This window comes from Dunckerocampus dactyliophorus, chromosome 17, assembly GCF_027744805.1.
Source record: "Dunckerocampus dactyliophorus isolate RoL2022-P2 chromosome 17, RoL_Ddac_1.1, whole genome shotgun sequence".
NCBI classification, from domain to species: Eukaryota; Metazoa; Chordata; class Actinopteri; order Syngnathiformes; family Syngnathidae; genus Dunckerocampus; species Dunckerocampus dactyliophorus.
Window position 1 is genome coordinate 18013640 of NC_072835.1, and position 17292 is coordinate 18030931.

The 17292-nt window shown below is 43.7% G+C and overlaps 2 protein-coding genes across 11 annotated transcripts in view; one reads left to right on the plus strand and one right to left on the minus strand.

The window, feature by feature from the left end:
* Positions 1-11819, minus strand: part of LOC129169963 (probable E3 ubiquitin-protein ligase HERC1) — a 48282-nt gene extending 36463 nt beyond the window's left edge. For 5 of the 7 annotated variants that reach the window (XM_054756987.1, XM_054756988.1, XM_054756986.1 and 2 more), the window contains exons 1-17: positions 11435-11819; positions 11096-11363; positions 8281-9283; positions 7806-7901; positions 7542-7724; positions 6839-7051; positions 6659-6757; positions 6492-6588; positions 5363-5506; positions 5165-5292; positions 4738-4882; positions 4496-4667; positions 2940-3074; positions 2419-2584; positions 2197-2322; positions 706-930; positions 470-622 (exon numbers count right to left, since the gene is read on the minus strand). In XM_054756987.1, coding sequence (XP_054612962.1) covers positions 470-622; positions 706-930; positions 2197-2322; positions 2419-2584; positions 2940-3074; positions 4496-4667; positions 4738-4882; positions 5165-5292; positions 5363-5506; positions 6492-6588; positions 6659-6757; positions 6839-7051; positions 7542-7724; positions 7806-7901; positions 8281-9252 — 3054 coding nt within the window. In that variant the 5' untranslated portion in view covers positions 9253-9283; positions 11096-11363; positions 11435-11819. The remainder of the gene's footprint in view (positions 1-469; positions 623-705; positions 931-2196; positions 2323-2418; positions 2585-2939; positions 3075-4495; positions 4668-4737; positions 4883-5164; positions 5293-5362; positions 5507-6491; positions 6589-6658; positions 6758-6838; positions 7052-7541; positions 7725-7805; positions 7902-8280; positions 9284-11095; positions 11364-11434) is intronic. The other 2 variants (XM_054756984.1, XM_054756982.1) reach the window with 2 other exon arrangements.
* On the plus strand, positions 11365-17292 carry esm1 (endothelial cell-specific molecule 1). 4 transcript variants are annotated; one of them, XM_054756991.1, is made up of 5 exons: positions 11365-13639; positions 14635-14738; positions 14828-15543; positions 16624-16767; positions 16876-17292. In XM_054756991.1, exons 3-5 carry the CDS (start codon positions 15150-15152, stop codon positions 16962-16964), a joined length of 627 nt encoding a protein of 208 aa, XP_054612966.1. In that variant the 5' UTR covers positions 11365-13639; positions 14635-14738; positions 14828-15149; the 3' UTR covers positions 16965-17292. The 4 variants fall into 4 exon arrangements, with proteins under 4 accessions (XP_054612966.1, XP_054612964.1, XP_054612967.1 ...); XM_054756989.1 differs by having other exon boundaries at positions 11365-13476; positions 13547-15543; XM_054756992.1 differs by lacking the exon at positions 14635-14738 and having other exon boundaries at positions 11365-13476; positions 14933-15543.

The window sequence follows — 17292 nt, forward strand, 5'->3', positions numbered from 1 at the left end:
TTGTCCCATCATGTTTAATTTAATAATTTGATCAATTGGAGGTTTAAACAGGGGGCTGTGTGGTCAATTTGTGTGATTTTCGCTACTTGGAAGCAACCAGCAGAGAGCACGATTAGTTGAGCTGAGAGAAGTCGAAACAGGAAGGAGAGTTTGCAGCAAGACCATTGCGAACTCAAATAAAAATCATATCAAAATAAAAACACAGCCGTTCTGGTAGTAAATGAATGGAGTGAGGTTCCCATGGATGGTGAGGTTATCACAGGAGAGTAGAAAGTTGGCTCAGGCATTTTAACGTGAGGACACTTAGTTGACAATATTTTTAAATGAATTTTAATTGTCAACAGTCATTTTTAATTTATTTTGGGAAGATAGATAAAATGGAGAAAATTATATTTAAAATAAAACAACTAATCATGTATTTTTTTTCCAGTGCACATCCTGAGTATAGAGGTGTGCCTATTGTATATACCTCAAGGCTGGAGTGGATGTAACAATGAGCGAGCATGTGTTTGTGGAGTCCAGACAGAAGCTGGTGGAAGTGCGAAGGAGGCTCCGACTCTCGTTGACTATCACTTGATAGCAGCTTATCGCTGTTTTTCTCCAATTCTCCAAACGCGCGCTCCTAAAAAAAAAAAAAAAAACATTGCAAACAAGTTATGTAGTCACCTGTATATGAGGGGAAAGCTGACAGTTGTGTGTTCATACCGTGTAAAAGCCAATGCTGAGCAGAAGTGTTCTGAGTAGCACCTCTGCTAAGTGAAATGGATCATACGCTTCAGAGGAGGAGGAAGAGGAGGGCGGTCGGCCTGACTGGGCAGGGGTCAGAGGTGGTCCGAGGTTCGCCGCTTCCCCGAAATTGCTGTAACCCAGCAAGGACGCAATATGACTCTGGTCCTGAAGGCTGCTGAGGACCATGTCTAACTGCAGACGCTTTGAAACACACACACACACACACACACACACACACACACACACATAATTAGAAGGCGTTATTGAGACTGAGAACATTTATGCAGAGAAGAGAAGCTTTTCTCACAACTGTGAGTCAGTCGTTCACACGCCACGCAACACTGAACTGGTGATGGGATTTTGGGATCACAATGTGAGCGCTGTCCATCGATTCATTCAAAAATATTCAATACAGGCCAACACAAATACATTATGTTCAAATTCTGGTGACACTCGCACATTCCTATTGAATGACAAACTATGTCCAAACTTTTGACAAGTACTGTATGACTAAGGAGTATTTGGATTATAAGTTACAAGCACTAGTAGGCAGACAGACATGAAACTCATCGTGTGTGCTTGTTCCTGCAACTAGCGTCAAGAGGTGTGGTGCAAAAGTTCTGCTATTTGGCTTGCTGTAATGGGGTTATTTTCCAAAATCTGATTTCATCCCAAACCAAAATTCCCAAGCATTAGAGGGAAAAGAATTGTAAAATTGAATTTCCATGGCATTGCATGCTCACAGTCGTTAATCATGAAAAGTGTGAAAAGAGTGCATGATATGCTGCAAGCTGCTACTTTTTGGATTCATTTTGTTGGTCTTCAATTTGCAGCGAAATGACTAGTAGCAAATAAAGAACACAATGAATTTATACGTATTTTAATCATTTTCTGGTTTTGGGCTTGCTGAGATGGGCCTATTTACCAAAATTGGGATGAATCTGAACCTAAACAGTGCAAAAATTTGCACTGTTGTTGGATATGTTGGACATATAAGTAAAGGGAAGATGGATTGGATCACATCTCACACTAACTTTTGACAGTCACGGAAATAAGCTTCTTTACTCAAGACAATGCATGATATGCTACATGATGCTCTGCCTTGCTAGCCGTGATGGGTTTGGTCTTTGAAAACAACTATGAATTTTGTTGCCTTTCACTTTGCAGTAGCATGACTGGTAGGAAATCAAGAACATAGGTTATTTATATGTAGCTTGTGCCTATTGAGACTTGGTGTGACAGACATGCAGTACTTTCCAAAATGGACAAAGGACAAGTAGCGAGACTGTGCTGACTTCATGTGATCCAACTATAGGAGTAGTTAAAATCCAAGCAAGCTATTTCACGCTCACTGTCAATAATCATGGAAACAAGCCCATTTACTCAAGACAGTGCATGATGCTGCGTGCTCCTATGCCTCACTGAATCCTATTGTCCATGCACTGTACCTTCAATGAATTCACTTACTTGCCCTTTCGAAAGCACATTTAGACTCTGTGGGCCCTGAGGTAGGAGAGAAAGGAGCAGCTCCGTTCGTTCCCTTAGAGGAGGCAGCAGCAAGGCGGCACCGATAGACAGCGTGCTCATGACAGCCTTCGGATGGACAGAATCAAGAAAGTCAACAGAGGACGCAACACGACAACTTAACACGTCCTACATAAGTTACATTATAACTGCACTCTAATGTACCTGTTGTATGGAGTCTGGCATATTGGTGTCTATGAGTCTGAAGAGCAGGTTCCTGAGGGGCCTGCCCTGGGACCCCAAAACCATGGCACCGGTGCCCCCGGCATGAGCCAAGGACAAGTGGACCGACAGCAGCTTCATGCACAGCAAAATAAACTGATGGTGCTCCCTGGGGTAAGATGAGTACAGACAGTGAGCAGTGTCATGTGACCTAATCACGTGACCTGAGTAAGTCAGGATGGCCATTTTTTTCCTTGATCAACAATAGGGAACATTAAATCTGAAGGTTCCGAGCTCCTGCTTCTATGCCAGTGTCATGTTAAGCAAAATACTGATGCCTGGAGGAGTTGCCAGAACATGGATGGAGCTCAACTTCCCATAGCTGATGTTCTTCATTACACAGCAAACTAGTCCCGACTGAACCAACAGTGCCTATACTGTAGTACTGTACTCAATTTTAAGCCAATTGCTCCAAAATGATCAATTGATCTATAATGAAGCCCATCCCTGGCAATAATGCATACCGCTTGGATAAGAATGGCGCTGGCGGGGCGTCGTCCCCAATTCCATCACAGTAACTTTCAAGGAAGCTGCGCAGGTACGTGAACGTACTCTCCTCGAGGTCCACACAGAAAGGCCTGTGCCACGCCACCAGCTGCCTGACAAAGACACACACAACCACTTACGTACATAACAATTCCAAGCAGTAGACTTTCTAACAACATACACTCTAATATGGACCAGTATATTGTCCACACCTCTACATCAATCAGTACTGACCCAAATATTACATGCTATTTTTTCTCTAGAAAAAAAAAGTATTATACTCAGGGTTTAGAGATTTATACATGGAAACCAGCAGGTGGCGCCAAACAACTTCTCCCCCAGCAAGTCTGAGCTTTTTTTCCTGTCACTCACACACCCCAGTGACTTGGAGAGATGCAGAGACCCACTGGAAAGAAGTGTCTCAAAGGTTGGGTAAGTTAGCAAACTACTGAGGACTTATAGTAATAGTTTTTAATTTCATTTTTTTTTTTTTTTTAAACAACCGTCATTTCCGGACTATAGAGCGCACCGGTATATAAGCCATACCCATTCAATTTGAAGGGAAAAAAAGATTTGTACATATATAAGCTGCACCAGTCTATAAGCTGCAAGTGTCCACGTCGTGACTTGGCACATTTAGTACACAGAAAGATGTTACACAGCAAGATTTTTTAAAACTTTTAATTAAATAAATGCTTTTTTTCCCCCCAAGAGTGCACGTAAAACTCGTTAAACTCGTTAAACAGTAGCCTACAGAAAAGCCATCCATCGCTGTCCTCGTCCTCCTCCTGCGAAATAAACTACTAAAGTCGTCCTTTTCAGTGTCGAAGTCGAACAACCCCCCAATTCACTCGCCACACACGCTGCTAGTCTCTCACCCTCTTTCGTTGTCGCTACCAGCACCACCCCCACCCTATGGCAAATCAGCCCCTGAGTCTGTGCTGTCCCTCCGAGCACGAAGCAGTCCAGACCCCCGAAACCCGCCGCCGACAGTAGACGTCCTCACACTGCTCCATGCTGAAAACAGATCTTTAGCCTCTAAAATCTATTCTCAAATTAAAATATTGATACTTTGATACTTCAGTCATTTGAGGTTATGTATAGCATTAACGGGAACACAGTAGATATTACATTACAGATATTACAGTAGTTATTACATTATTGAGTCCTTGTCTAAATGTTATGCAGTTTTTTTTTTAAATACATGAATAAATTACTCTGTCTTATACTCTTTATTTTACGAGCTATGTTATGATTTGAAAAACACCACTTTTTTTTTTTAATTCACCCAACACGTTAGGTGTTAAGTATCTAGATACAGATGAATTTGACTCAGTATCGAATCGGAATCAGTGGTATTGCACATCACTAACGATGAGGGGGCGTGCACAAAGTACAAAATGACTGCTCCGAAGCACACGAGATGCCGCAAGACCAGAACACGACCACAAATTTGTCGTATCACTGTAAAAGCCACAGGGTTCAAAGCGTGAGAAAAATGTAGCAGGTTATACACAAATAAGTCTTTCTTTACCGATCTGTCGGAACGGCAGTCCAAGCCAAACTGTGAGAGGTTCCGGCCGTGATCTGCTGGATAGACACTCCCTCAAGACCCAGCACTTTCTTAGGTTTGGTAACAGGTGTGGAGGTATGGCCTTGCCCACACTGGCCCATGGTGTTGTTCCCCCATGCGTACACTTCGTTCTCTGCGGAAACAGGGTCGCAGCACATTTCACAAAGTCGTAATTATTTGCCCTTTTGATATTTTTATTGTACCGTGTGATAGAGCCAAACAGTGGCTGTCGCCACATGAGATGTCGATGACCTTGGTGATACTTAGGTCCTCTATGAACCTGGGCCTCAACGAGGTGGTCTCGGAGGAGCCACATCCTAAACACGAGCCACAGCCCCAAGCAAACACCTGGGTGGATGAATAGAATGAAGGGATCTATTCATTTGTCTGCATAGAAATTAATCACCAATGTGTATGCAAAGAGCACGCATTTTTACTTTGTTCTAGTTTTATTTTACATTGGTTAACTTTATACTTGTATGACAGTTAGAAATTGTATTTTTTGCCATTACAATCTGCTTGCATTGAAGCCAAGTGAGGGCAGTGTCCTCCAGATCCAACAGATGGATGCAAGCCAAGGATTTCTCGCAGATTTATCCATAGTACCTTCACTCAAGTCCAAATTCTCACCTGTCCTGCAGAGGTGAGGGCCAGAGAGGACTGGCTTCCAGCACATACTTTCCTAATGATGAACCCATGCAGGCCCTCTATCACCTTTGGACGATACACTCGGTTCGTGTCTCCATGACCTAGTTTACCTGTAAAGTAAAAGTCACATCTATACAGCTACCTTATGGCACAGAGCACTGATTGGATTTGACAGCGTACCATTGTCTCCTCCTCCAAAGGACCACGCGGTGCGTCCATCCTGCGCCACGGCGATTGTATGTGAACTGCCGCACGCCACCTGCCCAACGCCGCTGATGTCCTTCACCAGCGTCGGTGTGTTTCGGCTCTGGCTGTCACTGTGGCCTGCCCAAGAAGGAGCGGAAAATGATAGCATTGTCATGCCAAAATGTTGCCTTTTTATGGCAAAATATAGCTTTTCAATGGGAGACCATAGTGTTTTCATGGCAAATACATTGTTTTAAAGGCAAAATACAGTGTTTCAATGGTCAAATATAGAATTTGGTTGGTTAAATTGGTTAACTTGTGTTTCCATGTCATAAATAACTTTACAATGATAGGTTTTGGTGTTTTAATGAGAAAATGTTATGATTTTACTATCGTCTTTTCATTGAAAATAGTGTTTTCCAGACTAAATAGTGCTTTCATAATAAAATATAGCATTTTAATGGTAAACTTTTGTGTTTCAATGGGTGACGATAGGGTTTTCATGGCAAATATATTGTTTTCAGGGCAAATATATTGTTTTCAAGGTAAATATACTGTTTTCATGGCAAAATATACTGTTTTCATGGTCAAATGTAAAATTTCATTGGTTAAATTTTGTGTTGTGGCAAAAATAAGCATTCAATGGTAAATGTTTGTGTTTTAATGCCAAAGTGTTTTTTTGTTGTTGTTGTTTTGTGGGCAAATATTGTGTTTCAATTGCAAACTATAGTGTTGTCATAGTAAAATACGTTTCAAATGGCAAACAATATTTTTATGGCAAAAGGTAGGATTGAAATGACAACATAGTGTTTTCGCAGCAAAATAAATCACTTCAATGGTCAATATTGTGTTTTCATGGCAAAATAAAGCATTTCAATGGTACATTTTTTGTGTTTCGTGGCAAAGTATATAATTCAATGGTTAAATTACATTGTTTTCATGGAAAATGTAAGACTGAAATTACACTATATAGCGTTGTCATGACAAAATGCACCAACGTTTTCATGATCAATTTAGCATTTCTGTGTTAAATTATCATATCTTATGGAGGGAAGGAAAAGATAGCAGATTGTTGCCAACGTGCTTCAGGAGCGATAAAAAAGGCGACACATGAGATGCGCACCAAGTCTGCCGAAGTCCCCTTCTCCCCACGTGTAAAGCTCGCCGTCGTTCGTCACGGCTGCACTGTGCCTGTAGCCAGCAGACACACACGCCACAACCTGGAAGAGAGGCGGAAATATTGGCTTTCAAAATAAAACTCTGTTTATCTTTTCTCTCGCGTTTCTTCACCTTGCCAATCAGCGGCCCTTGGATGATTTTGGGGTATTTCTGTGTCGCACTATTACCATGGCCCAGTTTTCCATATTCTCCATCCCCCCAGCTGAATACCTAAAAGAAGTATTGGGAAATTCTTATCATGAATATAGTGTTGTAGAAGTACAATCTACATAATTCCTCCCATCTTCCTACCTCTCCCTCCATGGTGATGGCCAAGGTGTGACCATCTGAACCCTTGGAGGAGGAAACCTTCTTCATGTTCCTGTGTGGCTCCAGCACCAGTTTCTTGGGCATGGACTGGTTGTTGGAGTCCCCCAAACCCAAACGACCATAGCTACCTTTACCGCATGCCCTCACAGCACCATCTGCAGACACGGAGAAGGTACAGTACTGGCCGGCCTCGATCTGAAAGAAGGACAGAGAGGACATGAAAGTATTACATCAAATAGTGGCCTCTACGCGAATAAATAATTTTGAATAAATCAAATCAAATGGAATAAATAACATTACTGTGTCATTTAATGCCAATATACTGTATTTCATGGTAGACGACATTTCCACAACCCACACAGGCTATAAAGTAGTCACAGCATCTGAAAAGCTGTGTTCAAAGAGTCATTACAAAATTATCACAGAGAATCTTGATTCAGTCATGTAGTCTGTGGAAGTCAACCTCACTTCACACGACCACCCACAGGACTGGAGCAGAACTGCATCGCCGTGTCATGTGTCACGTGCCATGTGCCATGTGCCATGTGCCATGTGTCATGTGTCATGTGTCATGTGTCATGTGTCATGTGTCATGTGTCATGTGTCGTGTTACAATTTTGATCATCTGGTTTTAGTAGACCAATGTTTACTTTCAAATAAATGAACAAAGCATTCTTCCTCGCACCATTTGGGCGTCACTGAAGCCCTGCGTGGGTTTAGGCAGCAGGATTTTCTCCAGCGTTCCCTCCGCCAGCTGATGGCTGCTGTTGCTCCCCCACACGTACACCACCACGGCGTCGCTGTCGCCGCCTGGAGCAACCGCATCCGCGCTGCAGGAGCACAGGCAGTATGACGCCAGGTTACAGATCTGCAAAAGGCAGGTGAGAGAGTGAGCTCCTGGGAAGCCTCGCCGCCTATTACGTTTGACAAGGACCATGTATACGCTTACCTCCTCAAACAGACAGAGAGCCGCCTGGGATAGTCTGCAAAGTCCGTCTGTGTCCTTTTGCAGCACCGGCGTGTGGACGGCGTCGCCACGAAAACCCTGGGGGAAATATTTTCGACATGTGAGTGTGCTTTACCCTGAATGTCACTTCATTTAGGCAAATATCAGAAAAGTCAGTTTACAGTATTATTTCATTACGGTCAAGATTACGCAACATTGCAACATATGGGAAAAAAGTTTCTAAATATTTCATTTTATTATATTACATTATTCAATTATAAATAGTTTCAAATATTTTTCTAAGTTTTTTAAAATAATATATTTCTTAATACATTATTCAAGTATTTTATTAGAAACAGTTCTCAGTGTGATGCACTCCAGTTTTACACCACCAGTGTCTAAAATTAATCATTCTAAAATGAATAAATTAAAAATAATTATTTAGTAAAGCTAAAGTTATTGCCAAATGAAAGCCTACCGAAAACTGCCTCATTTGGAGAAGAGTGTGATGGATGACATCAAATCCCACACCAGCTGCCTGCTGGGAGCCCAGTGAGGAGGAGGAAGATGGTGCGAAGGTGAAAGAGGACATGGAGGCTGCCAAAGCCACCTCCACCCACTCCAGGAGAAACCTCAGCGATCCTCTTTGCATGGCCAGGCCGAGCAGCAGCTCCAGCGCCAGCCTCTTTCCCGTTAAGTCGGCGCCGCCGCTCCCGCTGCTTACCGACGTCTTCTTCAAAAAGTCGGCCACTTGGGATAGGCAGTCCAGCCCGACTGAGGGGATCTTGCTCTCGTTGGCCAGGGAGAGTGGCGGCAGGGATGCCAGCACGGACGAGGCGGTGGCGAGCACGTCGTTGCACAGCATCGACTCTGGTTGCAAGGAGGCGGCATACCTCCAGTTTTGCTGCAGTAGCGAGAAGAGCAGGCTCAAACCTGTCCTCACGCCCATCTCTATCAGAACGTCCGTGCCCGACTTGACCTTGGAGGCGCCCCCTGGCAGGCAGGGCTCTGAGGCCAGCTCGAGTTGCCCGCATTCCGCGCCACCGTCCACGGCCTGCGCAGGAATCTGCGTGCGGAAATTGTCATGGTACTTTGTGTGAAGTGCGTAGTAGATCCTCTGGAGAACCACCAGCCTGTGGTGGAGGCCCTGCGTGTAGCAGGTCTGCGTAAGCATGCGACGAGCAAGCCATCGCTGGCTGTGGAGCAGCGCCGAAAGATACTCCTCCTTCTCCGCGGCGGCGCACGACTCGCACTCAAAGTCGGGCAGGCGAGGGCCGATGAGTTCTTGTACGGGCTGGGCCACACTCACCACCTCCTTGTTGTGGAGGAGCTTCTTGTAAAGGGCGGCAGATCCGTGCCTGGTGGCTGTCTGGACGCTGTCCTCCGTCGCCCAGGAGCTGTTGAGGTGCTCCTGCCACTTCAGCAACACATGGGTCTGACAAGGCATCATGTCTGAGCATTATCCTCACTCTGATTAGCACCTGAAAGACAAGGCAGAAGACATGGGAGGCCTCTATTACCGTATTTACCCAAATATAATGCAACCATTTTAAAATATATATCTTCATGTTTTTAGCTGCTCATCAGTTTTTTGATGATTCTGCTGCATTGATCAGCATCATCTTAAAGTTAGCTCCTCCTCCGTATACAACCCGCAAGGCATGCTGGCTAACCTCATACCCACACGCCACACATGGGTCGCCGCTTGTCATTAAGGGGTGATGGTGGTTCCTGCGCCAAACCATCAACAACCACTGCTCTAGTCACCAGTCTAGCCTTGAACTCACAGATATGACACTTGGAAAATTGCCTCAAAGACCCGAAAGAGCTTACGTTAGTTGGGAAATGCTGGAGTTTGACTAATTACGCAAAGGTCTTCATAAAAGGCATAGCATAGCCTGAGACTGGACTTGGACGTAACGTGGAAGACTCACTTTAAACATAATTTGGAGTCTAAAAAACTAACCCCCAGGTTCCCTTAGTTCCAGGTTGGATACAATACACTTTCACAGCTGTCTTGTATCACAGCTCCTTGGCCTCGGACTCAAACGTAAGCCAGGATGACGGAGGCTCCGCCAAGAATGTGCACCAGCCTCTGTGACCGTAACACTCAGCCGCGGAACCTCATCTTGTTTGCCTCTTGCTAGGGCTATACGGTTTCCAGTCTGGACCAAAAATAACAACAAGCTGTGATACGGTCTAGTCAGCTGGCAGCAAAACAAAACTGGCTACTAACTACCTGGACTTGAACTCACGCTACATTTACAACCTTACCAAAATTCATTACATCTTTGAACATCAAATCAAACGACACACCAATTTAATGGGACCTTATTGGCTCATGGGTGGATTTGTTTCCACAATCAAACCTTCCTGTAGGGTCAGGGCTTCTAGTTGTACTAAGAATAGTCAATATGTGGCTAACATTACAATTCAATTCGGACTGAGACGTGATCCAGGGGGGACTCCTTCGCCTCTTTCACACAAAGATGCAGTGAAATTGGTGCATCAGAGATGTCACAGTAAATTAGGGTTGAAATGGTATACAGTTTATCAGACTTTAATTATCTTAACTAATTGATCATATTTTGCTACACAAAACATGGTGGAAGACAAATCAATTGACAGCAACATTTTTGCACCTCCAAAGAGGCAGAGGTGTGGGCTCGAGTCACGCGACTTGGATTTGAGTCAGAATCGAGTCAGAATTTTGATGACCTAGGACTCAACCTGACAAAAACACCAAAGATGCTAACAATAGTGGGTTAAAAGAACAGATTTCACAAATACATTTTGTCCATTTGGCTTCACTGCTCTGCATTTTGTTGCATTTCGCTGGTTTCAATTTGAGTTCCATCTGCACAGTGCAGATAAATAAATGGATATCAGTTTCTCAATAGTATTTTAAATCAGGGGGCGCAAAAACGTTTCTGGCCCCCAGTGGGGGCATGACAGAAAATAACTGAGAATCACTGTAACACAGGGATGTAACCCGACTAGTGTCACACCTAAGCACGTAACACACTTCTTGCTCCTGCACCTGTGATGCTCCACAATTAGAAGGCGGTTCTTGATGGGACAAGGGCGGGGTGATGGAGGTACTCTGTTGCCACGACAACCCCAATAAAAATGGAGCTGCATGGAAGTAATTCAAACCAGTGGGTTGTGAGTGGCATGTTATATGAGCGATATGCAGCACGTAGCACCCATGCTAATGACATTAGCCGACCTCATGATCCAATTCATAAGCAATACCCCACACATTGGTACAAGGTGACTTTGCAGCTTCTCACCTCGGCGACACAATGGGTAATTGCGTACCCGCAGTCCGGTCACTCCCGCCGGCCACTTGGCTAACGTCTCTCCGCCTGCTGTGTCCAGTCAGTGGCGGTGTCTGTGAGCTAACGCGGGGCAGGGCTGGCTGCCTGCACTGCGGCGCCTCCTCGGCTACAGGCGAGCCCCCCCTTTCTTCTCGGCTCAGTCGTGGCTGGGTGACAGCTGGCGGCCAAGCAAGCAATACGTCCTGTCAGCGTATGATGATATCTGGAATAACGCCCACAGCTGACATGTATGTTAGGACATATTTGTTGTTAGCTTCAAGTAGCTGACATGTTTGCTAGCGCCGGTGGTACCTGTCGCGTTATAGAGAGGTCTCACTCAGACGAAAATATCATGCCCCGGCTTCTCCTCCCTGCTCATCCTCTTCTTCTGCTGTTTATCCGATGAAGTCAGTCGTCGTTGGAGGACTACCTTACCGCCATCTTGTGTCGAACTCCTCCTCCTCCCAATCACCATCATCATCATCATCAATAAGCCTCGTCATCATCATCATCCTGTTGGTTAGTCCTGTATGTCAGATTTAAGTAAAGAAAAAAACGTATACGATTCAGCTTGAACTTGTTTGCTGTCCAAAGAACAACATGATGTCAGCCATGGCAAAATTCCTCCAACATTGCTATGATCCAGTGGCCAGCCTTGGTCACCCTCCGGCCACTGCAGTGGCCACCCTCACGGCTGTGGGACAATTTTGACAAACTTGGCTCTGTGGTGCAGAACATTAATTCAGCCTAACCGCCGTTTCCGCTAGGACACATTTCACTGCAGCACACAACTTTCCGAGGGAGAGATGCCTATTTTGTGGAGGAGCTATCAATAATTGCATGGACTGCAGGGGGTAGGTAAGTTTTCCATGATTACTTTGTCGGTTCCGGTCAAGTTTTCTCACTATGTTGACTTTTACATAAATTCTGAAGCATGATTCAGCACATAAATCTATTACTGTAATATTATATTATATATTGGAAGCTCTCAGCAGCAGCATGAGTGGACATGTAATGAACGAGTTTAGAGTTAAAACAGGAGTGCCGATCGGCATCCATTTTCGTATTACACTGGTTTGGCCGCCAGGATGGTGATCAGAATCCAGAAACTATGAATTGAAAACATGTCCTCGGCACACTGCTCTGCTATTAATTGCTTTAATAGACGGTCCGTGCAGTGGCGGAGTTACGCGGTGGCTAGTAGTGGGTGTGGCCACAACGCTGGCCATCTAGACAATTCAGATATCAATTTCTTGCCACACCTATGTGAGTAATGGTCCCACCTTGGCCACCCCAATGAAAAATTTCTGTCTCCGCCACTGCTTTGATCAACAATATAAAATTAATCAAGCAAGCAAATGCAATCGAAAATTGCTGTAATAGATTGTAGTGACTCGACATGAGATGGTACGAGTCATCTTATATTTGCATTTAGAGAGGTTTTGTTTTGTTTTAGTTTTGTCTTTAAAAATATTTTTCCAAAAATGGGTCTTGAAAAAGGGGGTTGGTCTTGTATTCATTTTTGTGTTATATTTGGATGAGTTCTGTACCGTGTATGTGCAAAATAAAATGCTGCAATCACATTGCGTTGTAGGATCAAAAACAATGCCCAAAAGACATGCAACCCCCGAAAACAACTCAATGAGAGCAATGTTGCAACTTCACTGAACAAAACGTGAGGGATATCCGTTTTTTGAAGAAATGAGTGGGATGCCCAGAAGAATGCTGGGAGGATTAAAATCTTCATATCTTTGCTAAACTCTTGGTCGTAAAAAAATCGTAATACAGTAAAATATTACATTTCAGTCTGCCACCCCTGCTAAACCTGGCTAACTTCCATTTTCCTCTGTGAAGATGCAGCATTTCTCTTAAGTTGTTTAGTGGTTTCTGTGTGGTTTTGGCACTTGCAGCATTACTCTTTTGCATTCATTTTGATCCTGCAGCGTTTCCAGTATCTCACAAAACTCCCATTTCTACAAATGCCTGATATGTTTTCTCGGGACAATACTGAGGAAATTACACTTTGCTGGAATGTAAAGTGGTCATTGTACAGCTTGTATAAAAACAATTTAACACAACAGCCGAATGTCAAAATTGTGCCCAAAGTGCCAATATTTTGTGTGGCTCCCATTACTTTGCAACACTGTCTTAATGAGTTCACTAGAGCTTCACAGGTTGCCTCTGGAATCTTCTTCCACTCGTCCATGATGACATCACAGAGCTGGTGGACATTGTGCTCCTCCACCTTCCATGTAAGGATGCCTCACAGATGCTCAATAGGCCTGGAGACATGCTTGGTCAGTCCTTCACCTTCACCCTCAGCTCCTTTAGCAAGGCAGTGTTTCGTCTTGGAGGTAATAAAAATAATGGATTGGATTCGTATAGCGCATTTTACGAGGTACCCGTTATTCATTCACTCCACAGTCATACACTGGTGGTGGTAGCCCATAGCCAGAGCTACCCTGGGGTAGACTGATGGAAACGTGGCTGCCAATTCGTGCCTTCTGCCTCTGCGAGGTACATTCATTCACATTTATACACCAGTGTGGGCAGCACTGGAGGCAATGTGGGTGAAGTGTCTTGCCCAAGGACACAACAGTGAAGCGGGGTACGAACCACCACTCTTCTGGTTTCGCAGGGATGTCCCGATCCACATTTTTGGACTTCCGATGTGATTTTGTTTTTTTATCGTCTTACCGATCCGATGTGGTACTGATCTTTTTTTTCTTTTCTTTTTTTAAATACCGTAATAAGCTTTTGTGCCAAACATGAATTTGTGGAATTGAATATGGTTATGAAAATAGCTGTTCAGAGCATTAAAAATAATGCAACCAAAGTATTGCTGAATTTACTTTTTATTACACAGAATGACCAACAGTATTGTTTGGCTTTTGTAACACACCTCTGTGAGTCAGGTGCCTAATCCAATAAAAGTCCATCCAGTAAAAGATACAATTGGAGAAAATAGACGCACAAAATACTTTTAGGGTAGGCTAATCATTTGACACAGTTATAGATCATAAATCTATATCTATCTATCTATGACTCTTGTTTTTTTAACAAACTCTCTTCAAAACGATAGTAATTTATTGACGGTCTCTAGTATAAACAACCAGCGGTTACAGCAGCACTTCCCGTGCGAGCTCCCCGCACCATGACACTAGCAGTCCGGGCACAGCGAGAGGGAACCACCACTGTAGCTACAGAGCCGAATATCGAACATCCAACGTGAAACTAGCTTCACCACGGTCCACCGCGGACATGTCTGCATGGTGGCGTTGCGTTTTCCCCTTCTTGCGGGTGGTGGGAGTCGAGTGGCAACTAGCTTTGAGGCGCATTACCGCACCTACCATGTTGGAGTGTGGCCCAGAGCTGCGATCGTCATACGGCAACCGGATCGGCCCGATCTTGTGGTGGAAGACGATTTTATCCGATCTTCAAAATACAGCAGCGCATCGGGGCATCCCTAGTGTCTGGTGTGTGTGGATTATACTCTGATTTGAATGTCACAGGACCTGTTGGCATTCATGTTTCCCTCGACGAACTGTAGCGTCAGTGGCGGCAGCACTTGTGCAGCCCCAGACTATGACACTCCTACCACCATGCTTGACTGTAGGTAAGACATGATCATTCATTGGAGACTTTTAATTGTCTGTAGGTGTCAATGTGAGTGTGAATAGTTATTTCTATACCTGCGATTGGCAGCTCACCCATAACCATAATGACGTCACGCGGTACAGAAAATACAAAACAGCCCCCTCTAGTGGCTCCCCTGCAGAATCCCTCCTGTTTCATTCTATACCAATGCAGCCATGACGTGTTTGCTGCGTGGGTCCTTGCCTCCCACAAAAAAAGCAAAGCAAAGACAACTTGTGGCATGATGAAGTCACGGGGATTTCAGTTCCTGGATGGCGGCACACAGCTAATCCCACATCCACGCCGGATCTCTAAATAAAGGGACGACAACACCGGAATGAGGAAATGTGCAAAACAAAGTTGTTGAATGCTGTGAAAAGCTCTCGGGCTGATGAGGCTCACTTCCACTCGAGTCCCCCTCCTGAGGTGCTTCTTCTCGCTGCAGCCCCCCGCCACATCTCTCCCACCTTTCCACGCCATGTCTCTCCTGCTGCTCACGGCGCTGTCCTCGCTCCTGGTCCACGGTGCCCACTCGTGGGGCTCCAGCGTCAAGTACGCCGTCAACTGTCCCGACAGGTGCAACGTGGAGCTGTGCGGGCCCACGCACGCCTGCACGCGCACGGTGCTGGACGACTGCGGCTGTTGCCGGGTGTGCGCGGCCGGCCGAGGGGAGCACTGTTACCGCACAGTATCCGGCATGCACGGCGTCAAGTGTGGACCGGGTCTCTTCTGTGAGTTCTACAAGGACGAGGACGACTACGGGGACGAATACGGCGTGTGCAAAGGTGCGTGTTGACAGCCTTTTTATGTGACGTGTAGATGGTGCAGACAGCACTCATGCACCAAAGCACTGCAGGATAGCCATTTTTGAACCCGATTATAGCACGAGTGATGTTCAATTAACTTATATGTACTCTCGTTTTCCTTTAATTCCTTTAATTAATGTTTTTTTAAATATAACACATTAGCAGCAGTGTACTATGCTTTGTTGAAATATGTTCTAATAATAATTGTGTTATTTTATTGTAAGAATACCAAAATATCACAATTTATAAGACTTTATTTGAACATGTTTTGAAGCACCACCAGAGAGATCATTATTAATTGTATTATTTTGGTCGTAGTTTGCAACTGCGCTGCATACGTATGGATATATTTTATTTTCAAATAATATTCTGAAATCTTGAAATAGGTCTAATGTTTCATTCCACAAATAAAATATTCTAAAATATTTTTTAAAAAACATTGTTTTTAATGATTAAAATACAGACATATTAAAAACTATACATTATGTATTAAACTAAAATATTCCAAGATGTTGGAAGGAGGTTATGATATTTTTAAAACATTCTAAAAAAAAAACACACATTCCATATTACCTTAACATTAAAATATTACCTATATCCGGGACCTAAATATTACCTTTTTTGCTGTAGTGTTCAGCTTTTGTTTTTAAATGTTTTTTATTGTATTTTATTCATAACAATACATTTCAAATGATATTAGAAAGTGTTTAATAAATATTAGTACTAATGTTTAATTTCCAAAAAATGATCAAAAATTTAAGAATTTCTTGAAAATACATACAGTACATACTGTGTGTGTGTGTGTGTGTGTGTATATATAATGTTTGATTCTTCAACACCGTAGGAGAGCTATCACTTTATCAGTATGTTTATAATTTTGGTTGTAATTTGCAGGGGTGGCACTGTAGTGTCATAATGGCAAACTGCAAACACAATAATAAAAGTATTGTAAAATGAATACAAATTTGACTATTATTATCTTTGTAAAGGCACAATTTGAACAGTGCAAGTGTCCGGTGAGATGCAAGCTGATTATTTGTCTTAAAAACCTGCTTACAGATTGCCACTATGGGACTTACGGCGTGGAGTGCCGCAAGACGTGCAGCTGCAAAGGGGGCCTGTGCGACAGGGAGACTGGCGCTTGTCTCACCCTCCGATTCTTTGCCAAACTTGCCGGCAAGCTCAAAACGGAGCCTGAAGCAGGTAAAGAAGCACTGATGTTTGCCCTTTCCTGTGTTTACTGTTCATGGTTATACAGTAGCTTTGGACTTTAAAAAAAGGGTAATTAACGGACAGTGTACTCATTCCCAGAAGGTGATGTCGGCTCGGGAGAGGTTCAGGACTCGGATCAAGCGGCAGCGGATCAATCGAGTGCCCCTAAGTGGCTCAACCCTCGCTGACACCGTCCTCACACACAAGCTGAAATCCCTCATTCAGTCAGTGGCAATGTAGCATTAACTTATAAGTCAACTGAAAGGTCTATTTTATTATGATTATGTTCAAAGATGCATACTTTCTTTATTTATATGTCTTTTACTCATTTCCAGGCTATGTTATTCTCCAAATTGTTCTTAATTGAATAAAATGTTTCTTGAAATTCTCAGTTAGTGTGCCTTCAAAGGAAAATGTCATGGCTTGTGTTGTACTGGGTATTAATTATCTTTACTATATGGCATTTGGACTGTAAAAAGAAAACATAAAAATGTCCTACAATTAAACCAAAGTTAT

Coding starts and splice junctions, on each gene's coding strand:
- esm1 (XM_054756991.1), top strand. CDS start 15,150: ATGAGGCTCACTTCCACTCGAGTCCCCCTCCTGAGGTGCTTCTTCTCG. Junction 15,544..16,623: donor CGAATACGGCGTGTGCAAAG/GTGCGTGTTGAC, acceptor ACCTGCTTACAG/ATTGCCACTATGGGACTTAC. Junction 16,768..16,875: donor CAAAACGGAGCCTGAAGCAG/GTAAAGAAGCAC, acceptor ACTCATTCCCAG/AAGGTGATGTCGGCTCGGGA.